We start from the raw sequence: 26,938 nt of genomic DNA on the forward strand, positions 1-26,938 counted from the left end.
TGTATGGCCCCTGTGTTCTTGTACACATGCCTGACAACATCGGTGCATGCTTCTAATGAGATGACAGATGCTGTTGTGGGGATCTCCTCCCAGATCTGGACCAGGGCATCACTGAGCTCCTGGACAGTCTGAGGTGCAACCTGGTGGCATTGGATGGACCAAAACATAATGTCCCAGAGGTGTTCTATTGGATTTAGGTCAGGAAAGTGTGGTGGCCAGTCAATGGTATCAATTCCTTCATCCTCCAGGAACTGCCTGCATACTCTCACCACATGAGGCCAGGAATTGTCGTGCACCAGGAGCCACTGTACCAGCATAGGGTCTGACAATGGGTCCAAGGATTTCATCCTGATACCTAATGGCAGCCAAGGTGCCTTTGTCAAGCCTGTAGCGGTCTGTGTGACCCTCCATGGATATGCCTCCCCAGACAATCATTAACCCACCACCAAACTGCTCATGCTGAATGATGTTACAGGCAGCATAATGTTCTCCATGGCTTCTCCAGACCCTTTCACTTCTGTCACGTGCTCAGGGTGAACCTGCTCTCATCTGTAAAAGCACAGGGCACCAGTGGTGCATCTGCCAATTCTGGTATTCTATGGCGAATGCCAATCGAGCTGCATGCTGCTGGGCAGTGAGCTCAGGGCCCATTAGAGGACATGGGGCCCTTGGGTCACCCTCATGAAGTCTTTCTGGTTGTTTGGTCAGAGACATTCACACCAGTGGCCTGCTGGAGGTCATTTTGTAGGGCTCTGGCAGTGCTCATCCTGTTCCTCCTTGCCCAAAGGAGCAGATACTGGTCCTGCTGATGGGTTATGGACCTTCTATGGCCCTCTCCAGCTCTCCTAGAGTAACTGCTTGTCTCCTAGAATCTCCTCCATGCCCTTGAGACTGTGCAGGGAGACACAGCAAACCTTCTGGCAATGACACGTATTGATGTGCCATCCTGGAGAAGTTGGACTACCTGTGCAACCTCTGTAGGGTCCAGGTATCGCCTTGTGCTACCAGTAGTGACACTGACTGTAGCCAAATGCAAAACTAGTGAAGAAACAGTCAGAAAAGATGAGGAGGGAAAATGTCAGTGGCCTCCACCTGTTAAACCATTCCTGTTTTGGGGGTCATCTCATTGTTGCCCCTCTAGTGCATCTGTTGTTAATTTCATTAACACCACAGCAGCTGAAACGGATTAACAACCCCCTCTGCTACTTAACTGACCAGATTAATATCCCATAAGTTTCATTGACTTTATGCTATACTCTGATTAAAAAGTGTTCCTTTAATTCTTGTGAGCAGTATGTGTGTGTATGTACACACAAACTCTCCCTCAATGCCCTTCCACCACCTGCCTGAGGACAAGACAAAACCTTTTATTCTGCTGGAGTCCAGGCAGGTGGCGCCAGTGCATTGAGAAGGTTGGAGACTCCATTGAGAGATGACATCATCAGTTTTGTGAAGGTGCATTCCATTTTCTTGTCAAACCCATTTTCTAGCTTTAGTTTGACTCCCCCACGTATTATTTTACTGTATCTTTAATTGTTCTGACAGTTAATTATTTTGGCTTTTTCTGTGCCCTGTAAGAGGGGGACCCCTAAGAGGTGACACATCTTTTATATGCTGGAGGATCAGACAGTTTCCCCTCAGGTTGTCATTCTGTGTTGTTTGGAGTTTGTTCTGTATTGTTATTGATATTCTGCTTTTTATGGCGTTTGCTCTGTTCTTTATATTCTAATTCAAGTTTGCAGATATGCCCGTTGTATTTTCATAATTGGTGCATCTTTGATTCTCTCTTTGGAAAGATTCTTCTTTTGGATGTTGTTTGCTTCCTTGAAGGAAATTCTCATGCATTTTGAACTTGTACAGAATATGTGGAGCTACTGAAGCCAGCTTTCCATTTGTAGGCCTGCGTAGGCCGGAGCTGGCAGGTAGCAGTTGTGGGCTGGCTGGCTGACTTCCAAGCAACTCCGTGAAGTTCATGGTCTGCTTTATTGGAGACTTTTATAGACCTCGCACTTTTTTTTTTTTTTTTTGCAATGTTCTCTCCTCCATATTATAATAAAAATACATTTTCACAGCACTGTAAAGTGTGTCTTTAGCGTCATTGTCTGGTTGTACCCTTTTCATTGTTGCCGTAAGTAGTAAAATATTTGAATTGGCTGGCGGAAGTGCTCTTAATCGGTCTGTTCATTTATTTGTTCATATTTTTGTTCGATCCGTCCATCACTCTACCAGTACAGGGTCACCGAGAGTCGCATTCTCTCCTGCCACCATTGGCATTAAGGACAGGGTGTCACTTATTCATCGTTCATACTGCTGTCCCAAACTTATGCTGGATCACCTTAGAGTCGCCAGTCAATCAGAAGTGCATAGAGGAAACCAGAGCTCCCAGTAAAACCCTCACAAACCTGGAAGGAAGACCTAAGAGGATGCCATGGGCAGGAACTGAACTGGGGTCCAAGGGCTGTGTGCCGGGGGCATCATTCTGGCAGACTTTGTTGGTTTCATTTATTAAAAACTAAAGCCACCGCAAGGAAAAAATGGATTGTAGTTTTTATTAATAAAAGGACGGTTTTCCATATTTTTGTATCTCTCGTCTGTTGCACAGTATTAGTGCTGTCTTGGGGGAAGAGAATGTTAAATTATAATCATTATTTTCAGGGAAGTGCAGATTAGCTAGCCGGCTTTTTGGATGATTAATTTACTGGTAAAGGTTGCTTTTGATTAACCCCCCGGAATAGCAACGCGGCAGTCGGATTCAGGGAAACTTTCCCGGAATCAGTTGATGTGTGTTTTTTATAAATCATGTTGACAAACTAATAAGCAATTGGAAAGTTTATTTCACGACTGTACTGAATGAGATCAATTTAAATTAGCATCAGTTATCAGGAAGCAAAACACGGCTGCCTGAGTACTCCGGAGATATTGACACATTTGTCACATCTGATTTACTGCCGAGTGGAATACCAAATGCCACCTAATGCGTTTGATTTGGAAAACGTTATTCTATTCATTAGTGGGGGTAAGAAGAAAAGAAAGAAAAAAAAAAAAAAAAACGCACAAGTGGTCGGGTAATACTTCACCTGACGCCACGGCTGAAAATGAGCCAAGCCGGAATCATCTTCTGTAATTACTGGGCCTTGTGTTGATTGTGGTGCGACTGAAAAGCGTTCGATTAATCCCAACAGGTATGAATTAATAACTGGAAGCGTCTCGTGGCTTTTACTTTCTCTCATAAAACGTCTTCCCTCCTCGCCGCCTTTGGTTTTCTCTGCCTTGTTTGACTTTTTTTTTTTCTTTTTCCCGATAATCTTCCTTTTTTTTTTCTTTTTTTTTTTTTTTAAAAACAACGTCCTTTGAAATGAATGACGATGACACACAGTGGCGTGCAAAAATATCCAACCCCCTAATTTTCTCCATGACCAAAGCTTTGCCCCCATATTTTCCATTCAGTATTTTGAATGCTGTAATAATACACTCCCCAAGTCCAAATAAACCATTTTCTGTTGTGACAGAGAGGGGGCAGTAACGCTCCCTTGAACCCTTGTCCAATACGCCAGACGCCAGATAAAAGTCCAGACGTTGACTTTATTCATACAGCACAGTGCACAAAGCACCCTCTCCTCCATTATACTCATTAAATTACAAATCACAAATACAATAATCAATCGTCCACTCCCAGACACGTTGCCACCCTTCCATATATATTCTTATATTCTGGGAGCTCCCACAATCCTTTTATAGTCCCTGACCCGGAAGTGTTCCAATCCCCAGTCCATGTGATCTTCTATCACTTCCGGGTCAGGTGCAAGTCCTCCTTCTCACCCTGGAAGCACGTCGCTCTTCCTCTGACGTACCTCCGGGTTTATAGGGCATAAATGATTCTTCGGTCCTCCCTGCAGCTCCCTCTTGCGGCCCCTGTGGTATCCAGCACGGTCGTGTATAAAAACTACATAGTCCGTGACTCCCTGCTGGTCTTCGGGGCACCTCCATACTGCAGGGAGGGCTCCATCTGTCGGCCTGGGGGTATTGGCCGGCATGACAAGCCGGCCAAAGACCACACTGTTAACTGCAGCAGACAAACTCCAAAGTACATGTCTGCGAACGTATTCGAGGGTTACACATTCATACTTCGAGGGTCGAGAACCCTTTTTGCTACAGTAACAGCCTTCATTCTTTTGGGGATGAAAGGATGTCCTAGTTTAGCACCTTGTGATTCTTTTATTGTTTAGTGAGAACATTAGAACAGTCTGGATGAGAGCAGGCCATTCAGCCCAACAAAGCTCGCTAGTCTTCTCCACTTAATTCTTCTTAAAAAAACATCGTCAAGTTTTGAAAGTCCCTAAAGTCTTACAGTCCAACACACTAGTTGGTCGCTTATTCCAAGTCTCTGTCATTCTTTGTGTGAATAAAAACTTCCTAATGTCTGTGTGTAATTTCCCCTTCACAAGTTTCCAGCTGTGTTCATGTGTTCTTGATGAACTCATTTTAAAGTCACCGTCTCGATCTGCTGCACTAATTACCTTCATAAATTTGCACACTTCAGTCAGGTCTCCTCTTTATCATCTGTAAAGGCTCAGCTCTTTGAATCTTTCCTCATAATTCATCCTCTGTAGCCCCTGAATCAGCCTCATCGTTCTTCTCTGGACTTTCTCCAGTGCTGTTATGTCTTTATGGAGACCCAAACTGCCCACCGTACTCCAGATGAGGCCTCACCAGTGTGTTATAAAGCTTGAGCAGAACCTCCTGAGACTTGTACTCCACACATCAAGGCGCTATATAACCTGACGTTCTGTTAGCCTTCTTAATGGCTTCTCAACACTAACGGGAAGCTGACAGTGTAGAGTCCACTACGACTCCTAAATCCTTCCCATATGGTGTACTGTCTTGATAGATGGATATGAAAGGTACTATATTACTATATGATTGATACATAGATTTCACGTGTCTGTGTGAAGACAAACTTCTTAATGTTTTTACGAGTTTTCCCCCTAAGTTTTCAACTGTGTCCCCGTGTTCTTGATGGACTCATTTTAAAGTCACCGTCTCGATCCACTGCACTAATTCCCTTCATCATTTTAAACACTTCAGTCAGGTCTTCTCTTCATCATCTGTAAATGCTCAGCTCTTTGAATCTTTCCTCGTAACTCATCCCCTGTAGCCCTGAATCAGCCTCGTAGCTCTTCTCTGGACCTTCTCTAGTGCTGCTATGTCCTTTTGTAGCTGCACCCAGGACTCGAGATGAGGCCTCACCAGTGTGTTATAAAGTCTGAGCAGAACCTCCTGTGACTTGTACTGCACACGTCAAGGCGCTATATAACCTGACATTCTGTTAGCCTCCTTAATGGCTTCTGAACACTGTCGGGAAGTCGATAGCTTAGAGTCCACTACGACTCCTAAATCCTTCTCGTAAGGTGGACTGTCTCGATAGATGGATATGAAAGGTACCATATTACTCTATGATTAATAGATTTCACGTGTCTGTGCGAAGACAAACTTAATGTTTTTATGAAATTTCCCCTTCACAAGTTTTCAACTGTGTCCCCGTGTTCTTGATGAACTCATTTTAAAGTCACCGTCTTGATCCACTGGACTAATTCCCTTCATCATTTTACACACTTCACTCAGGTCTCCTCTTCATCTCCTGAAGGTTCAGCTCTTTTAATCTTTCCTCATCACTCATCCCCTGTAGCCCTGAATCAGCCTCGTCACTCTCCTCTGGACATTTTCTTGTGCTGTTATGTCCTTTTTGTAGACCAAAACTGTGCCCAGGTCTCAAGATGATGCCTCACCAGTGTGTTATAAAGGCTGAGCAGAACCTCCTGTGACTTGTACTCCACATATCAAGGCGCTATATAACCTGACAGCCTGTTATCCTTCTTAATGGCTTCTGAACACTGTGGGGAAGTTAACCGCTTAGAGTCTACTATGACTGCTAAATCCTTCTCATTAGGTGTACTCTCGATTTTCCGACGTGTAACACTTTACTGACATTAAATTTCATCTACCACAAATCTGCCCAAACCTGTGTGCTGTCCAAGTTCTTCTGTGATGAAGATCAGATTCCAAATTATCTGCTAATCTACCTATCTTAGTATCATCTGTAAATGTAACCAGCTTGTTCCTTGTATTCCTATCTAAATCATTTATATTTATTAAAAATAGCAGCAACCCTAACACTGACCCCTGCTGGTCACCACTCTTAACGTCGGCCAATTCTGAGAAGGTTCCTCACCCCATCACCCTCTGCTTCCTGTGTCTAAGCCAGTTCCACATACCACCCCCTGAACTGCCACTTCTTTTAGTTTGATGCCCACCCTCTCAGGTGGCACCTTATCAAATGTTTTCTTAAAGTCCACATCAATAACATCATCTGCTCCACTCTGGTCATATCCTTTTGTTGCCTCCTCGTAGAATTCCAGCCTTTTAGTAAAACATGACCTCCCTCTTCTGGACCCCTGCTGACTGTTCTGAAAAACTCCTGTTGTTGCCAAGTGTTGCTCAATCTTATCCTTAATTCCTTCCATTAATTATTTATTTATTCCCCCATCTATCTTGGCAGACTTTCTAGAGATCCTGCAAGTTGGTGGTGATGGCATCTCTGGACAGCAGTTTCCAAATAGTGCCACAGATTCTCAATAGGGTGAAGATCAGGGCAGTTCCAACACATTCACTTTTGTGTTTCTGAGCCACTTTGACCTTCTGCTGAATGTCATTGCCATGTTGAAAGGCGCTGGTTCATAGCAGACTGGAACAAGTTCTCCAGCATTATCATACAATATGTGTGTCCATCCATTGTCCCTTCATCTCTGACAACAGCTCATGAAAGCACTACCATAGCCTGATGCTGCCACCTCCATATTTCACCGTAGGTGTAGTGTGTGTTGTGTTGTGGCCTGGCCAGCGTTAGTTTTACGCCACACATACCTCTTTGAAGTCTGGACAGAAAGTTCTATTGTATCATCTGACCAGAAAACTTTCAGCAACATCTTAACTCATACGTGATTCTAAGTGGACCTTCTTAAGGAATGGCTTTTTTGTTGCTCCCTTTCTGTAGAAACCTGTTTTATGGAGAACTCTTGAAATTGTGGACCCCGATGCACCTTCACTCAGCCAAAGAGCGTTGCACATTTCTGAGAGGGATGGATGGATTTTTAGTCGAAGGTTCTGCTCTGAAGTTTGATTTTGATGAACGGCCTTTTCTAGTAAGAGTCCGGCTGCTCTGATGGACCTTCCACTTTGTGATGATGGATCCAGCAGTGGGACATTCAGACTCTTTGATATTTTTTGTAGCCATTTCCTGTCTTGTGCATTTCATTGACTTTGTCTGTCACATCAGCAGAATGTCTTCATTTTTGCAGTGATTGTCCAGCAAAGACTATGGTCCTTACAAAGGGCGGGGGGCTTGCTATGTCCTGAGAGACATAAAGGACTCACAAGTAGGACCTCATTATGTTTAATAATGGCTGTCACTGTGATGTCATTTGTTATTCATTTGTCATTTGTGTGAACCTGGAACTTCCAGAGCACAGAGCTTTAAATACTTAGGCAAGCACAAACTTTGGAGTTTTTCTTCTTTAGCTAAACATCTGCAGAAAATGGTTTATTCAGACTTTGGAAATATATTATTACAGCCATAGATGGGCAAATGTGTAGACAGATCATTTGACATGCAGAAAATGATGATGTCTTTCAAGGGGGGTGAATACTTTTGCACGCCCCTGTAAAACATGAATTTGGACCAAAGCCCCAGGGACCCCCCAGGTTCCTTGGCTTTATTCTGGTTACAAGAATATTCCAAAACAAAACATTCCCAGTGTCTGCTTCAGCTCCCTCTTCTCCTTCTCCTGCGGTCGTCTTTCCTTTAATATCCTGTCTGGTTACACAAATGTAAAGTACCCCCTCAAGCACTCAAAGAGCTAGAAACAAATGACTGGTCCGAAATCCAATACCGACCCTTTGCCCAAAGTCGAAAGCAGATATAAAAATGACTAAATCTATTAACGAAATGGACAACAATACATAAAAGCACCAGGCAGAATGCGTCTCCGCGTCATGCTGAGGGAGGGATTCTCCAGAACGTTTTAGGCCAAGGACCAGTCAAAGGTGTCGGCCGACCTCAAAAGCCAACAGGCAGTTCTTGTAGAAGTTGGGGGTCAACCCTAGCTACAAAAGTCCTCATGATATTGTCTGTCTTTGCTTTGTTTTTAGGATGAAGATGATTTAAGAGCTCCAAGTCCAACCCACAGCCCTGAAATGACTGGCACTGCCCTCCACCCCAGAAGTTCACCATCTCATTTAAAGATCTCCTCCCAGAGGCTGACGAGCCCCACACTATCCCTGTCACCCGTAGAACTGTATAATTCAGCCACCATTGATGGAGGGGACGTGGAGCGAGAGCTGGAAGTGAACCGAGTGAAGCCCGATCTCCACTACTCCCCTGGCAGAAGCCGACCAAAGTCCTCCATGGACACCTCAGATGAAAGGAGAATCCCCTCAGCGGGACCAGACAAGCATTTAAGGTCTTCAGTCAACAGAAAGTCCCTAAAAGAAATTCCAAGAAGTTCAACAAGGCAGTTGGTATGTGTTATCCATTTGCCACCTCTCTTTACTTCTCTGAACTTGTTAGTGTTTATACTTTAAATGCCTGTGATGGTACCTCATGTGGGGTTAGCTTCTCGCTATGAGCAAATTGCTGATGTTATGTGCACTGGATATGCCCCTTGAAATGATTTTTACAATGTTATCTTGTGGCACTTTTATCTAAATAAGGTGGATATCCCTCAGCGGGTTTTGTGTGTTTAATTCCATAGTCTGTTTGCAACCAGTAGCTTTTCCATCACCGTTTGACATTGGCCCGGGGCCTTTCTGCATTGGAGGAATATTGTGGTGGATATGTCCGATTGCTCTTTCTCCACCCTTGATGGCAACTCGCCAGTCTTCATTTATTTTTGTCCAAACTATTAACACGATTGCTTACATCATCTTCATCTACTTGTGACAATGACGTTTCTCATAATGAACTAATGTCTTGGAACATAAACACTGAGGTATCAAGGTACTGAGCAATCTTCTAAGCTTTGCTTCCAACTTAAAGAACTGGGAGCTCAAACATTCAGAAACTCATGCTGCTTAAACCTTGAGTTGTGAGACTTTTGATTGCAGCCTCAGACCCCACTAAACAGCTTCTTCTTGGTGGAGCCCCCCAGTCTCTCTCACTCCCTTTGGTCCATCCATGCATCTCCTTTGATCACTTTGTTCAAATTGTGGTTGAAGACTCTGACCTTTCCTCTCTTTCATTCATTCATTTTCCAGTCATGCTGATGATGGTTTTCTGCCATTCTTTTCTAAGAATACTTTCACCAGTCATCCAGGCTCCTGTCTCTTACGACCTTGACTGAAATGCAAGGCAAAGATCAACCTTAGCCATAGTGCCAGCAGTTCTATAAATGACTCCAGGCTACCTGCCATATGGAGCTGTCATTGAAAATGGTGTACTGTTAGTCATTTCTCATGACATTACGTTCACCAATCATCCAGACTCATCCTGTTTCTTATGGAATGGAGTTGAATGCAAGTCAGCAACCAACCTTCAACAGAAGGTCAGTAGGTCTTCTGAAGATGAAGGCGTTGGACCAGTCATGTTGATGATGGTGTGCTGTCCATCATGTATATGACCAGTGTTAAATTCACCAATCATCCAGACTCCTCCTGTCTCTTACGGAATGGAATTGAATGCAAGGCAACAGCCAGCCTTGGACAGGACGTCAGTAGCTCTTCTGAAAATGAGGGTGTTGGACAAGTCATGATGATGATGGTATGTTTTCAACCATTTCTAAATGTTGTTCCATTCAGCAAATATCTGGACTCCTGAGTCTTCTGACCTTGACTGAAATACAAGGCAGGAACCCACCTTAGTCATAGTGCCATTAGTTCTATAATTGACTCAAGCATACCTGCCATATGGACACGTCATCAATGGTGATATTCTGTTAGTCATTTCTGAATGACAGTAAGATCACCAAGAATCCATACCCCTGTTTCTTAATGACTTTGAATTGCATGCAAGGCAGCAGTCAACCATGGATAGAACGTCAGTAGCTCTTCTGAAAATGAGGGTGTTGGACCATTCATGCTGATGATGGTGTTCTGTCAACCCTAGTCCTAGTGCCAGATGTTGTGCCGGTTCTATATTTGGCTCCAGGCTACCTGCCATATGGACCTGTCATTAATGATGGTGTGCTGTTAGTCATTTCTCAATGACATTAAGTTCACCGATCTTCTAGACTCCTCCTGTCTCTTATGCCATGGAATTGAATGCAAGGCAGCAGCCAACCTTGGACAGAAGGTCAGTAGCTCTTCTGAAAATGAGGGTGTTGGACCAGTCATGCTGATGACGGTGGGCTGCCCATCACGCCTGACCAACATTAAATTCACCAAATATCCAGACTCCTGTCTCTTATGACCTTGACAGGAATGCAAGACCGCAACCAACCTTATCATAGTGCCAGTAGTTCTATAAATGGCTCCAGCCTACTTGCTTGTACAGGTATGGACCTCTCACTGATGATGGTGCGCTGTCCATCATGTCTGTCCAGCGTTAACTTCACTAATCAGCCAGACTCCTCCTGTCTCTTATGGCCTTGAATGGATCCAATCCTGAATGGGGTGCCAGTCCATCCACTGAGGCTGCTTATTCACCCCAAAGGCTGGAGCCAACTTAGAGGTCCCACATCCCAAGTGTCTTGTGCTCTGATTTAATTCAATGACCACCAGGCCTTAGTCTTGAAGCCAACATGGATTATATCATCCTTAGCTTGGAGGGGTCTCTCACAGTACTGCTTTCTTTGAAAGGCACTATATACAACTGAATTGGGTTTATCACAGGTTTAAGAAGCCCTCGATTCCTTTTTTCGAGCGATGGCGGACTTTGACTCCTTTCACTGTCATGCCGGGGAGGCGTATCAGTCACCCGTTTTTGAATGCCCGCTTTGCTCTTGACCTGATATTTCAGACCGTCTTCACTCGCTCTTAATCTGAGTGACAGCCTTGAACAAATGCCTCCTTCAGAGCGTACCGCGAGTGCAGCTGAAAGGGTCTTCATCTCCAAACTCTAAATCGCGGGTGCGTAACTTCTATCAGATGCGATATTAAAGTTGCCGTGCGTGCCAGGTGCTTTAACATCATTATGGAAGAATGAGATAAATAAAGGAGCCTTTGAGCCATCGAAAGCAACTCGGTGATTTATAATTTAAAGAACGGCCATCGAGGTGGAGGGCGAACAGGATTCAAAAAAAAAAATCCGCCGGTCGTATCTTTCCAATTTTTTTTTTTTTTTAAATTCCAGCGTTTTATTTATTTATATGTATTTTTGACCTTTCTATCCATGTTGGAGTTAAATGAAAGCTGATTAAAGCACTTTTCAAGATGAAATCATGAATATTTTAATGGGGTATTTTCAGGGGCTTTAATTCAGACCCATTCAAATACTGAGGGCTCCATTATAACAGTGCGCCGCACATCAAAACCATCGAGCTCTCGAGATAATGAATATTTCCATTTAACATTCTTAAATTGACTGCTGGTGATTAAAATTAAAAGACAATGATACAAAAAATGGTCATCGCTCATTAAATCCCCAAAGAGAGCCGCAAACAGCAGAAGAGTGACTGGCATTTAATTCATTTCGGCATCGCGCTGTCAGTCGGACGTAGACGTTCTGTTTATCGTGGGCATCTTTTCTGTCAGATATTTACCGCGTAAAATTAAAAAAGCGAACAAACTGAAATGGGTGCCAGAGTGGTGTCACCGTCCTCCACGAGCACCTTGTGATTTTTCTCCATTATTTTTCCTATTCTTCATCTAAATTGTTGTAGGGTCTCCTTGTAATGGCAACCTGGGCAAGCAATGGCTCTGAATTGGAGAACACGGACTGAGCCAGCGCTGCCGATTGACCTCGTGCTTCTCTGTAGCTCCTTGTTGTGGTGCCCACTGGAGTCGTGACCTTACAAAGATGGCAAAGATGCTTGCCCAGCGTGGAGAGCTATAGGGGGGAATCTCGCAACACCCTGCAGATGAGGACATCTTGTAAGCTGCTAGCTGAAGTTTACTGTCGTCAGGTGTCCACAGCACAATGAAACTCCTGCCTTTTTCGTGTCTCACGTGACCCGAGTTGTCGGTTTTCGTTATATAATTTTAGGGAGTCGGGAACAGTCATGGCACACTTCCGTGGCCACCACTTGTGTAAGATTGATACCCCCCCAGTGACTTAGTTGGACCGGTCGGTGACTCGACCCGACTAAATCATGCAAGTTTGATGTGGTCTGGGTGGGCTCTGTGCTTATGCCAGAGCAGACAACCAATGAGCACTCAGCTGGACGCACAATGCATGTAATTCAAGAACGTGGCGGCCTTGGACCTGACAAGCAGGATAGGATCACATCTGTCCGAAATCTCATGCCTGCCAAACCACGGCGAAAAGAAAACGAGAAAAGCAAAAAAGGCCGAGATTGAGGCTGTACTCTCCGTGCCCACAACGACTCTGTCAAGCAGTGCACCAAAATGGCTGTCCGCATGCAAATCTTTGGAAATGTGAAACGGCATTGAAAACTCATCAAGTCGGACATCCCCTCCAAATAGAAGTTGCGTAATGTGATGCCGGGAAGTGCGGTGGGTCGGGTGATAAAAGATGGTTTATGGGCACAGTTAAGACTGTTCCCATGGTGGCCACCAGGGGGCACACCTGCTCCCCAAACCCATCACAGATACACACTAGGCACAAGTTCAGCAACACGCACGTTTTATTTCAGTGGGAAACACTTTCCTTTCGTTTCCCACCAGCAACCAAGCACAATAAAGCACAGCAACGGGACTTTCCCTTCTTGTTGTTGTTCTTGTTGCTGTTGGTGGTGGTCTTGTTCTTGTTGTTGTTCTTCTTCTTCTTCCTCTTCTTTCTGTTCTTGTTGTTGTTGTTCTTCTTCTTCTTGTTGTTTTCTTGTTTTTGTTGTTGTTGTTCTTCTTCTTGTTGTTCTTCCTATTATTCTTCTTCTTGTTGTTGTTCTTCTGTCGCGTCTTCCACCTCCACTCCTCCTTCTGGCTCCCCCCAGTGAAGTGAGGTGGCCCCTTTTTATAAGCACTACAGGTGGCCTGTCCACATTATCTGGAAGTACTCCCAGGTGTGGTGATAGCCCAAAAGTAGGGCTCTGCAGCTCCTCCTGGAGCCCCCCAAGGAACGCAACAGGGCCATGCCAAACTCCAACTCCCATGTGGGAATCTGAGGCACTGCTGCAGCCCAAGGGAGGGGATGGGGGGGGAGGGGTCTGCCATCTATCACTCTGAGGGAGTCGGTGCCCTGTGCACATCTGCTTCCTCTGCCCTTCCTTTACGACGGAGAGGACCTCGACCGTCCATCACACTAACGCAGACAGGTTCTCTTGACTTTTTTTTGTATAGTGCCTTTCACAGACCGTCTTATCCATTAAACGATTCAGTGTAACGATTGATGTGTTTCTGCAGTGTGATTTACTGGACAGCTCATCGAGTCACTGAAGACTGTCCAGAGAGCCGGTGGTGGCAGTTTCAACCATTTGGCATTTCTCTCTTTTTTATAACGCCTTTCACAGTCAACTCACTTCAATACATTTTTTTGTATGGTGTTCTTCAGAGTGGTGTAACAAGCTTACAGGTAAAATATACATTTTAACTAAAAATATATTTAAATATAGTCAACACCCACCTTAAGGATAAGCAAAGTGTCCCCGTTTCGTTATGCCGACATTAGGTGAGGTCATGCGACTCTCTCTTGAGGTCACAGATTGAGTTATATGGTGACTGAGCCACTGATCTTGTGCTCTTATATAGCGCCTTTCACTAGCAGGACCCACATTACAAACTAGCAACGTATCGCTGTTTTGAAGAGTGACTGGCATTTATTTGAAGAGTGCTTACAGTAACTGAAAAACCTTTCTGTGTGTGTTTAACCGGGGGGCCGCGGGTGTTATGGCCTTTTAAAATCCGACAGTGCTTTAATCAATGGCCTGCTTGTCATCTAAGGGAGCAGGGTGGACCCGTACTGTAAGAGATGGACACAAAGTGCTTTCACCCGTAAATGTGACAGTGAGAGATGAGCCTAAAAACGCAGAGGCACTTTCCATCAACACGAGAGTGTGTTTCAGTCATTGGGAAACTGTCAGCCTGACAAATGGAAAAACAACGAGCAGGGACAATAAGAGGAGGGAGAATAAAGAGGAGGCAGCCGTGCCCTCCGGTGCCTGTGTGGCTCACCTGCTGGCAATGGTGTGAAGTAAACGTGGCCTCATCTGGACCTGATGAACCGGAGGGTCCTGCTCTGCCCCACCCGACATTCACACTGTGTGCATATTCAGATTTCAGACTGACCCTTTGTCTACAGTAGCCGCGTATCTGAAGGCCTGGGCCTTACTTGGCCTTTTGGGGCTTTGGATTAAACCACCAATACGGTGAGAAACGGGTGTGTTGAGAACTTAGAAAGGGGGCCGTGTTGTATAGTAGAGCATGATGGCATAATCTAATACAGGGCAGTGTGGAGATAAATAGTATAATGTAGTGGGGCACAGTATGGACTAATAGAGAGCATTATGGTGTGCTAGGACATGACATGGTGTAATATAGTGTAGTGTGACATAATATAATATGGAGTAATACAGAGTGCTGTGACGTGGCATGGCATGACATGGTCTAACATAGCGCAGTCTGGTGTAAAATAATATAGTGTGCCATATTATATCATTACATGGTCTACTATTGTGTGTGATGGGGTGGAATACTACAGTATGTCTAATATAATGTAGTGTGATGTGAAACAGCAGGACGGAGTGTGTCCTAACGTGGTGTGGAGTAGTGGGTATGAAATGGCACAGTCTGGTGTGACATAATACAGTGTATTGAATAATATGACATGGCATGGTCTAATACAGCGTAGTGGAGTGCGAAATAGCACGACACAGCGTAGTCTAATGTAGTGGGGTATGGTACAGTTTGACATGTAGTGTAGTGTGACATAATATGATATCATATGACATGGCATGGTCTGATGTGTTAAAGGGTCGAATGGTACGGTATGAAGGGACATGACTTGACCTGACGTGGCTGTTGTGGTGTGAAATATCCTGAAACAGTATGGTCTATTAAAGTGTAGCATGGTACAGTTTGACGTGACACAGTCGAATATAGTGGTGTGACGTAATATATAAAGTATGACATGCCATGAACTAATATAATATAGTGTGCTGTGAAACAGCATGGTCTGTTATAGTGAAGTATGGTGTAATGGTGTAGTGTGGTGCAATATGAAACACCTCGTCTAATATATTATAGCATGGTTTGAAATAGCGTAACACAGCTATGTTTTAATGGAATGTAATATGGTGTATAGAACAATATGAAATGGCTCAGTCTAATATAGTATAGTACAGTCTAATACAGTGTGGTATGACAGGGTATACTATAGTGTGGCATAATATAATGTATGACATGACATGGTCTAATATAATGTATTAAGGAGGGGTATGGCAGGGTATGATATGACCTAAACTAATATAGTGTAGTGTGGTGTAAAGTATCATGGCACAGCATGGTCTGTTATAGTGTAGTATGGTACAGTTTAAAATGACATAGTCGAATATAGTGGTGTGACATAATATATAAAGTATGACATGGCATGAACTAATATGATGTGTTAAATAAAGGGTGGTATGATATGATATGACATGACAGGACACAGCATGACCTAATAGTGTGGTATGGTGTGGTCTAGTACAGTATGACATGACAAAGTCTAATATGGTGTGTTAAAGGGTGATATGGTGGGGTATGACATGACATGAACTAATGTAGTGTAATGTGCTGTGAAATAGCATGACACAATATGGTATAATATAGCGGGATATACAAACCAGATTCCAAAAAAGTTGGGACACTATACAAATCGTGAATAAAAACTGAATGCAATGATGTAGAGGTGCCAACTTCTAATATTTTATTCAGAATAGAACATAAATCACGGAACAAAAGTTTAAACTGAGAAAATGTATCATTTTAAGGGAAAAATATGTTGATTCAGAATTTCATGGTGTCAACAAATCCCAAAAAGTTGGGACAAGGCCATTTTCACCACTGTGTGGCATCTCCCCTTCTTCTTACAACACTCAACAGACGTCTGGGGACCGAGGAGACCAGTTTCTCAAGTTTAGAAATAGGAATGCTCTCCCATTCTTGTCTAATACAGGCCTCTAACTGTTCAATCGTCTTGGGCCTTCTTTGTCGCACCTTCCTCTTTATGATGCGCCAAATGTTCTCTATAGGTGAAAGATCTGGACTGCAGACTGGCCATTTCAGTACCCGGATCCTTCTCCTACGCAGCCATGATGTTGTGATTGATGCAGAATGTGGTCTGGCATTATCTTGTTGAAAAATGCAGGGTCTTCCCTGAAAGAGATGACGTCTGGATGGGAGCATATGTTGTTCTAGAACCTGAATATATTTTTCTGCATTGATGGTGCCTTTCCAGACATGCAAGCTGCCCATGCCACACACACTCATGCAACCCCATACCATCAGAGATGCAGGCTTCTGAACTGAGCGTTGATAACAACTTGGGTTGTCCTTGTCCTCTTTGGTCCGGATGACAAAAAGAACTTCGAATTGTGACTCGTCTGACCACAGAACAGTCTTCCATTTTGCCACACTCCATTTTAAATGATCCCTGGCCCAGTGACAACGCCTGAGCTTGTGGATCTTGCTTAGAAATGGCTTCTTCTTTGCACTGTAGAGTTTCAGCTGGCAACGGCGGATGGCACGGTGGATTGTGTTCACTGACAATGGTTTCTGGAAGTATTCCTGAGCCCATTCTGTGATTTCCTTTACAGTAGCATTCCTGTTTGTGGTGCAGTGTCGTTTAAGGGCCCGGAGATCACGGGCATCCAGTATGGTTTTACGGCCTTGACCCTTACGCACAGAGATTGTTCCAGATTCTCTGAATCTTCGGATGATGTTATGCACAGTTGATGATGATAGATGCAAAGTCTTTGCAAATATTCGCTGGGTAACACCATTCTGATATTGCTCCACTATCTTTCTGCGCACCATTGTGGGAATTGGTGATCCTCTACCCATCTTGGCTTGTGAGAGACACTGCCACTCTGAGAAGCTCTTTTATACCCAATCATGTTGCCAATTGACCTAATTAGTGTTTATTGGTCTTCCAGCTCTTCGTTATGCTCAAATTTACTTTTTCCAGCCTCTTATTGCTACTTGTCCCAACTTTTTTGGGATTTGTTGACATCGTGAAATTTTGAATCAACATATTTTTCCTTTAAAATGATACATTTACTGGGATTAAACATTTGATCTGTCATCTACGCTCTATTACAAATACAATATTGACATTTGCCATCTCCACATCATTGCATTCAGTTTTTATTCACAATTTGTTTAGTGTCCCAACTTTTTCAAAGACTGACTAAATAAGCATACTGAAGGCCACTCCTATGGGGTAGGCCGCCTTGCTATTTATTTGCTTTACTTATTTATTTTTTTTGGAACTTTTTAAGGTCTGCTGTGGTACCCAGGGCTCCAATTAACTCGCCGAAGCGCACAGACGAATAATCCACCCGGGACTAGCGGATGATTGTCGGTTCGCTTTATTTTTTTCAAGTGTTGTTTGTTAATTTTCTGGAAGGTAAAGGAAAAAAATAAAAAAATAAACAAATCTTGACTTGACTTTTCCACTTCATTAATCAGGCACCAATCTCATGCTGCTTTAATGTTAAAAATGAAGCAAGTCACTTAAAATGATTGGAAAATTAAGGGCTGCCGTTAAGCGTGGCACCTCTGGGCACCTGCAATTGAGCTTCTTTGTATTCCATTTTACCGGTTTTCATTCATTTTTCTTTTAACTAAAAGCCTACAGGGTGAGCTTATTTATTTATTTATTTTTACCTCCTATATAAGCTAAATATATTTGAGCCAATAATTATTATTAATAATGACGCCAGTGCCCTTGGAGACTCCTGGGAATGGTCATTTAAGTATACACTAAAAGGAACTCCCCATTTATTTGGGAAATGCCATTTCTTAATATCGTAAAAGCTTTGTTTTCAGAGCCACTTAGGACGTTCATAAAAGATCAAAAGTTTTCCTACGCTGATGGCTTTGCTAAAAGAAAAGAAAAACAAAATCAAGGTGTGTATGCGTCTCGGCTGCCGCTCTCATTATACCTGAAGTTCTCCGAATGTCCCGGGAGCCTCGCCGCCAGACGTGGTGTTCACAAGTTGTGCTGAGACGCCAAATGTCAGTCCTTTTACAAAGTTGTGTTCTGAAAACAGTAATAAATCATTACATTCTGAACTGTCGATTCCCTTCTGCATTGTTTGAAAATAATAAAAAAAAAAAAAGAGCATGACAGAAGGGTTAGAAGGAGCGCGTGTCAAAGTCGTGGTCCCCAGGCTCTTTCCGAGGGGCTCTTTCTGAGTCGAAGGCATTGATTTTTGTGTCCCTCTGTTCTACACGCCGTTCCTCTACTCTCCCCTATCAAACAAATGAAGCCGTACTAACATTACTTGTTTAATTATTTCTATTATTTTGTTTTCCTGTCATTGACAGACAGATTGTAGAGCTTGCTTTTTTTAATATGAAACACACTTTTACATTGGGGCATTGCAAGTGAGTGAGAGAGAGAGGGAGCGGGCGAGCGAGCAGAGCCACCTCACCCACAATCCCCACCCAGGTCCCCTGTCCAACTAGAAACCCAATCACCTCACCCGCACTCCTGCCAAGGTATTGGCATCAGAGACTGGTGGTATTGCCATGGTTCGCCCAAAATGTCTTCCCTAGCTTTATGTACCATGTCTTCACACCAAGGTTATTATAGTTTTACCTTTTTAATATTCATTTTTATTTCTATATTTTTTCTGACCTTGGAAATTCAGTTTTTATTTCCCAAAGACATTTCTATTTTATTTTTATATATATTAGTTTCAGTTTTGGAAATTATGGCATGGAGTGCCTACGGAGTTAGTTTTGTGTCACAATCAGACAGAACTATGAGTTTAATGTTAGTGGAAGCTTCCTACACTGCCTGGTTTACTATCTGGTTTTGTTGTTGTCTGATAAAAACAAGCAGAATCAAAACTAGACACTGAATATGAACAATTTTGCACAATTTTATAATTTTTTAAAATTATTTTTCTCATGAAAATCTCAGGGGCTTAGACTTGAATGAGTGTGCAGACCCCACCTCGCTGTATTGAGGGGAACAAAGAACAACAAGCATGTAGTGTCAAGGTCAGAGGTGGCGAGTCTTGAATAGCCCACCATAAGAACAAGTAAACCCATAATGAGCAGGGCAAGAGCAGCTAATAAGAGTACGGACAGGCACAAAACAACAGAGACCGCGTCTGAGATTAAGAACAATATATATATACGACATTATCTAAACCTGTTTATCCAGAGTAGGATTGCAGGAAGCCTGGAGCCTACCGCAGCAGGTGTGGATGCAAGGCAGGAAAAATCCCTGGTATGCAATATGTATGATAAGGCTGATGTTAAGAACAAAAAGAATATGATATTTCAACTATCTATTTTGAGAGAGAGAGAAAAAAAACATTGAAATAAGGGAGACAAATATTTTAAAATATAATTCTGCTAATGGATTATATTCACATATACAGTGGAACCTCGGGTCATGACCGTAATTCGTTCCAAAGCCCGAAGTAATTTCCTTTATAGGATTGTATGTAAATACAATTAATCCATTCCAGACAGTACGAGCTGTATGTAAATATATATTTTTTTTTTAAGATTTATAAGCACAAAAATAGTTAATGATACCATAGAATGCACAGTGTAATAGTAAACTAAATGTAAAAACATTGAATAACACTGAGAAAGCCTTGAACAGAGAAAACTACCATTGCAGGAGTTCACGCTACAGACTTGCGAACCGCTCGCTGTAAACACTTTTTTTTTTTTTTTTAATGAGTTTTAAGCACAGGGAAAAAAATGAACATTTGAAAAGTCCGTAATCTACACAAAAACTAACCATAAACAACCAAGAAAACTAACCTTGCATGAGTCGAGTTCTGGCATGAAGGAAGTGAGGAGGAACTGGGCGGAGAGGAGATTAGTTTTGAGGTAAAGTCTGTGACGATGCGGGTTCGCTGCATGCTCCCATCTCGCTTCTGGGAGCCGTTAAACCCGTCACCGTCGGTAATGTTACCGATGAGCACGGCCGTGAGGCACTACAGAGGAGCAATAAGATGGTGCAAAAAGTGCCAAGTGCTTTTATTAAAATCAAACAAAACAACAATCAAAAACAAAGTCTAAATTAAATAAAGTGCAGTGCTTTCAGAATCCTTCAATAAATAAATGACCCATAAAAACAGAAGTGAAGTGGAGGTTAAAATCCAGTAGAAAAAAAGTCTTCATTAAATACGAGATTAAAACAATGCTCGAAGCAGTCTCTTTAAAAACAAGCCCGGTGCCTTCTTTAACTGCCTTCTCTCTCTCTCTCTCTCGCTCTCTCGCTCGCTGCACAGAGAGAGACTGAACACGTGCGGAAATCATCGGCGCGTACGAACCGGAAGGGAAGCTGGCTTGTTCGTCACCTGAGTGTGTGGTTATGAACAGATGCAAAAGTTTGGCAAACTTTTTGGTCTTAACCCGATGTGTACGTGTTCAGAGACGCTCGTGACCCGAGGTCCCACTGTATCAGGTATTTTGAGTTGTGAATATGAACTAAAAAATATAAATTAATAAATACATACAAAAACCCATTAGTAGTTTTTTCATCACTTGTCAGACTCTCCACCTTTTGTTTGTATCGCTGCATTGTTAAACACTGTGTTTAAAGCAAAAGTGATTGGTCAGTAAGAATATGCTGACCTTGTATAATGACCTAGTCAGTCTCTCGATCAGCGCCGTTTTATTTTCAAAAACTGTGAGTGGTCTCCCCTCGACTTTCTTGTATACTCAGATATGGGAATGGATATTTGAGAAGTAAACCGCAATGATTATATTTTTATATTATATACAGTGTATCTGGAAAGTATTCACAGCGCATCACTTTTTCCACATTTTGTTATGTTACAGCCTTATTCCAAAATGGATTAAATTCGTTTTTTTCCTCAGATTTCTACACACAACACCCCATAATGACAACGTGAAAAAAGTTTACTTGAGGTTTTTGCAAATTTATTAAAAATAAAAAAACTGAGAAATCCCATGTCCATAAGTACTCACAGCCTTTGCTCAATACTTTGTCGATGCACCTTTGGCAGCCATTCCAGCCTCAAGTCTTTCTGAATATGATGCCACAAGCTTGGCACACCTATCCTTGGCCAGTGTCGCCCATTCCTCTTTGCAGCACCTCTCAAGCTCCATCAGGTTGGATGAGAAGCGTCGGTGCACAGCCATTTTAAGATCTCTCCAGAGATGTTCAGTCTGATTCAAGTCTGGGCTCTGGCTGGGCCACTCAAGGACATTCACAGAGTTGTCCTGAAGCCACTCCTTTGATATCTTGGCTGTGTCCTTAGGGTCGTTGTCCTGCTGAAAGATTAACCGTCGCCCCAGTCTGAGGTCAAGAGCGCTCTGGAGCAGGTTTTCATCCAGAATGTCTCTGTACATTGCTGCAGTCACCTTTCCCTTTATCCTGACTAGTCTCCCAGTTCCTGATGCTGCCACCACCATGCTTCACTGTAGGGATGGTATTGGCCTGGTGATGAGCGGTGCCTGGTTTCCTCCAAACGTGACTCCTGGCATTCACACCAAAGAGTTCAATCTTTGTCTCATCAGACCAGAGAATTTTGTTTCTCATGGTCTGCAAGTCCTTCAGGTACCTTTTTGGCAAACTCCAGGCGGGCTGCCATGTGCCTTTTACTTAGGAGTGGCTTCCGTCTGGCCACTCTACCATACAGGCCTGATTGGTGGATTGCTGCAGAGATGGTTGTCCTTCTGGAAGGTTCTCCTCTCTCCACAGAGGACCTCTAGAACTCTGACAGAGTGACCATCGGGTTCTTGGTCACCTCCCTGACTAAGGCCCTTCTCCCCTGATCGCTCAGTTTAGATGGCCGGCCAGCTCTAGGAAGAGTCCTGGTGGTTTTGAACTTCTTCCACTTACGGATGATGGAGGCCACTGTGCTCATTGGGACTTTCAAAGCAGCAGACATTTTTTTTGTAACCTTCCCCAGATTTGTGCCTCGAGACTATCCTGTCTCGGAGGTCGACAGACAATTCCTTTGACTTCATGCTTGGTTTGTGCTCTGACATGAACTGTCAACTGTGGGACCTTCTATAGACAGGTGTGTGCCTTTCAAATCAGGTCACATCAACTGAATTGACCACAGGTGGACTCCAATTAAACATCTCAAGGATGATCAGGGGACACAGGAGGCACCTGAGCTCAGTTTGGAGCTTCATGGCAAAGGCTGTGAATACTTATGGACATGTGCTTTCTCAGTTTTTTTATTTTTAATAAATTTGCAAAACTCTCAAGTAAACTTTTTTCACGTTGTCTTTATGGGGTGTTGTGTGTAGAATTCTGAGGAAAAAAATGAATTTAATCCATTTTGGAATAAGGCTGTAACATAACAAAATGTGGAAAAAGTATCTATCTATCTATCTATCTAAAAAGTGATGAAGCGCTGTGAATACTTTCCGGATGCACTGTACATTAAGGAACCATCAACAACAAATCAAATTAATTAATATATATATATATATATATATATATATATATAATATATAGTGGTGTGAAAAACTATTTGCCCCCTTCCTGATTTCTTATTCTTTTGCATGTTTGTCACACAAAATGTTTCTGATCATCAAACACATTTAACCATTAGTCAAATATAACACAAGTAAACACAAAATGCAGTTTTTAAATGATGGTTTTTATTATTTAGGGAGAAAAACAAATCCAAACCTACATGGCCCTGAATTACATCTTGATATACAACAAGCGCAAAGAAAGGCGGCACACAAATCGCTTTCTATCTCTCACGCTTTACGCAACCGCACTCGGCTTGCTCTGTCAGCCGCCCTCCATCACCAGCCACTGTTCACTGGATGAATGTGTGTGGGCGGCTCGTGGTGGATGACTCGGTTTTTAGAGTTAAAACTTATAAGGGTTAAAGACTAACGGCAAGAATATTCATTCAAAAATGAAAACTAAAAATATTTTTGTAAATTATTTTATTTCAGTTAGTCTTTCCAGCTACTTTTAGTTTTGTTTAGTTTTAGTTTTTCATTTCGATTTAGTTAATTATTTCAGTTTATGAAAATGTTTTTTAATAAAAGTTTCAGTTTTGATTTTAATTTTCGTTCACTATAATAACCTTGCTTCACACTATTTTTCACGCGTTGCAGCCTTGTGGCTAAAATCATTGAAATTCGATGTTTCACCTCATCAATCAACACTCAACAACCCCAGAATGACAAATAGCGAAAACAAAGATTTTTGGAACTTTTAGAAAATGTATTATAAATCAAAAACTTGAACATTCAGAGCATTCAGACCCTTTGCTTTAGCTCTGGGGCATTCCATTCTATTGCTCATCATTGAGACGTTTCTACACCTTCTTTGGAGTCCACTTTGTGGTCAATTCAAGTGATTTGGACTAACTGGTGAAGGCACCCAGCTATCTCTTGAAGGTCCCACCATTGAGTAAAAACCAGGCCATGAGGTCAATGGAAGTTCACAGTTCAGACAGGGTTGTGTTTAGACACAGGTCTGGGGAAGGCCACCAAAAGACGTCCGCATTATTGAAAGTTCCCAAGAGCACAGTGGTCTTCATAATTCTTAATGGATAGGAGTGTGGTGAAATTCACCAAAACAGATTTGCTCAGTTCTCTTGTGACTTTGTTGTCCAACTTTTTGTAAGGATAATTTGTTGTGTGCCCAGCTCAGGCAAGCTATAAAACCCCCCACCCCACAGTGGCTCATAAGGATTTGTGCAGCCAGCATGACATCACAGAGTTGTAGTAGACAATGTTGGATGGGAACGTCACTACCTGATCTGTGCAACTTGCCTGATTGGTATTGCACACATATGCAACTTTGTTCCCTGAAATTTTTCCAGACAAATTTGCCATAACAGTGGCCCATGGTGCTTTGCAAGGCCATCATACGTGACAACATCACTTTCCGGGTCAACATGATGACACCAATTTCCAGTTCCCTTACGATGACATCACTCATTTCAACGTGATGACGCCACTTTCCGGTCCCCACTCGATTACACCACTTCTGGTCACCATTCGATGACATCACATCTGCCTCTCCTGTCGTGACCTCATGCCTTCTCGTACTTACTTCCGTCAACATTTTTGTCTATAAAAACGACCAACTAACTGCAGTTTATTATCAAATGTCTTTTGATTTTTGATCGAATATTACATTTTTTTTTTTTTTTGCAAGTCCACTGGACATAAGGGGCAATTCCCCAACTCTTTTCAAGTCTGCAAGTTTTGTTATTTAACTACAGTAAATGATTTTAGCGCAAGGCTGCAAACATAACAATGTGGAAAAAGTGAAGGGGTCTGAAGACTTGGGACCATCAAGTGTTGTGGACCACCAACCCCAGACATAAGGCTTGCCAGACAACACACCGTCGCTTAAGTGGGAAAGCGCTTTTCTGTTGCTCCACAGCACAGTAAAAAGCACCAAATGTACAAACAAGGGCAGTCCTTCCTTCCTTCCTCTCTCTTTCTCTCTCTCTCTCTTCGCCTCCGCTCCTCTTCCTCCTGCAAGCTTTGTCCACCTCCCCCCCGACTCTGACTCCTCGACTAATGGTGAGGGGGCTGCTTTTATAGTGAACCTGGAAGTGCCCCAGGTGGTCCTTGACCACCTTCTGGCACCACTTCCAGGTGGGTGCCACAAAGAACTCAACTGTGCCTGCAGCACCCCTTGGCAGCTCCAAACTACAACTCCCAGAATGCCCTGCAGGGATCTGTGGTGTTGTAGCAACCCGGGAGGCTGCCTTCTAGCATCCTGGGGAAGATAATGTCCCAACTGTGCTCTTCCCCCCTTGGTCCTTCCACTCAGCTGCCGTCCTGGCCATCCGTCACAGTATAAATGCATCAAATGGAGATCTGGTGGTCTATAGTGGGCACACAGACAGGTAAAAAAAGACAATCTTGCATACTTTGGAACATTTTATTTTTCTTTGGTGGAGGGTGAGGGGGCTCTTTCAAAAACCAGACATCAGACACAGTCAGGAATTAGCAAAACTTTGCAAAAATTGACTTCCGTGACAAAGCGAATGGTCATTAAAAGTCCAGGACTGTTTCAATAAATGACAACACAGTTTGTCTGTCACGAACAAGATGCCCACCAGGGCAAGCCAAATTAACCTTTGTAGATATCGCAAAATGAATGTATGTGCTATCTGGAAATGAATTTGAGATATCTGATGATAAGTCTAGCTAAGCATGTCTGAAGTGCATATGAGGATATCTTAAGATGGCACCCTTGTCACTCCAAGGTACCTGAAAGGCATTTTAAAATGTATTAAATGGGTGGTGGGTACAATGCCGCTAAGATTCACAACTCTTCTGCATGGACTGTGATTTTATTTTTTCATTTGGGACCCCAGGAGTGTACCCAGCCTTGGCCCGACTTGCACCCCTCGCACACAGAGACACGGACCTACAGGGCTGAAGTAATAATCAAAGTGAGTATATTAAATAAAAAATAGACGGAGAAATCAAACCGCACCGAACTCTCCTCAGCTTTCCGATCGGCGATCAGAAAAGCAACTCGATATGGAAACAGCAACAAACACAATAAACACAAACTATAAGGTCTATAAACACAGCCCAGTGTGTGGATGGTGTGAAATGAAGAAGATCAATGGCGATCCAGTGAGCAGCTTGCTCTGAGTAATGCATAGACTGTCCTACCGGTGTTCCTGAGGTGGTGAGATTTGGGATCGCTCCCTCTGCCGAAGCAAGATGACAAATCCCGAGTCACAATTTCGACGCAAGACAACCCAGACATCCATACAGGCGCGATGATCCGGGAAAAGACAATAAGATAATTCAAAGGTTACAGTATAGTTGACAAAACAGACGGGTGAACTCGGACACCAACAACGGGGCCTCTCTCTTCACTCTCTTCCTTTTTAAATCTCCCGCTGACCGGTCTTGTCCCCAGCAGCCCTCTCGCTCTCCTCAGACATCCAATCAGGGCCACAGCAGGGACTGCTGGGAGTTGTAGTCCTCAAGTCATGTAACGTGGCTACAAATGGATTTCAAAATACCTTCAAGTCTCATCCCATCCCTTCAGAATTATGAGTGGTGGGGGGGGGTCAAAAATGGAGAGAATTTATTTTTTTTAATTGTCCCACCGTGTCTTCTATTGTTCAAAAGTGTTTTGAAACTCTTGTAAAGTGACAGCCTTCAGTGTCTCCGTCGTTTGCTTCTTGACCTCCTCTACATCCTGAAAACGCTTTCCTTTAAGGTCCCTCTTCATTCTTGGAAATGAGAATAAAATCGCAGGGTGCAAAGTCCAGGGAGTGAAGGGGGGATGGGAAAGCGTTGTCATTCCGCTTTTCATGAGAAACTGCCGCACGCTCAGTGCTGTGTGAGCCGGGGTGCTGTCGTGATGCAGAAGCCATTCATCTGATCGCCACAATTCGGGTCGTTTTCTCTGCAATGCATCACGCAATCGCTCGAGCACTTCAAGGATGCCGCTTGGCCAAATGAATACAAAAGGCAGTCAAGTAGATGCAGTTAACGGCAAACGTCCGAACAAACGCTCCTCCAGCCTTCTGAAAAAAATTCTCATTATTTTTGGGTCCCCCCTCATATCTATATGAAGAAATCCAGCATACCCTCTGTCTCTCTTGTGAATTTTTCCAGCTTCGTTTGATGTTATCTATCCATTTCGCCAACGTAAGGACTTCATTTC

At 43.1% G+C, this 26,938-nt stretch overlaps 1 protein-coding gene across 6 annotated transcripts in view; it reads left to right on the forward strand.

Moving 5' to 3' along the window:
- cfap20dc (CFAP20 domain containing) overlaps positions 1 to 26,938 on the forward strand; it is a 235,012-nt gene that overhangs the window by 142,454 nt on the left and 65,620 nt on the right. For all 6 annotated transcript variants that reach the window (XM_039772543.1, XM_039772544.1, XM_039772540.1 and 3 more), the window contains exon 13: positions 8,206 to 8,574. In XM_039772543.1, the coding sequence (XP_039628477.1) occupies positions 8,206 to 8,574 (369 nt within the window). The remainder of the gene's footprint in view (positions 1 to 8,205; positions 8,575 to 26,938) is intronic.

This window comes from Polypterus senegalus, chromosome 12 (genome assembly GCF_016835505.1).
Source record: "Polypterus senegalus isolate Bchr_013 chromosome 12, ASM1683550v1, whole genome shotgun sequence".
Lineage (NCBI taxonomy): Eukaryota > Metazoa > Chordata > Cladistia > Polypteriformes > Polypteridae > Polypterus > Polypterus senegalus.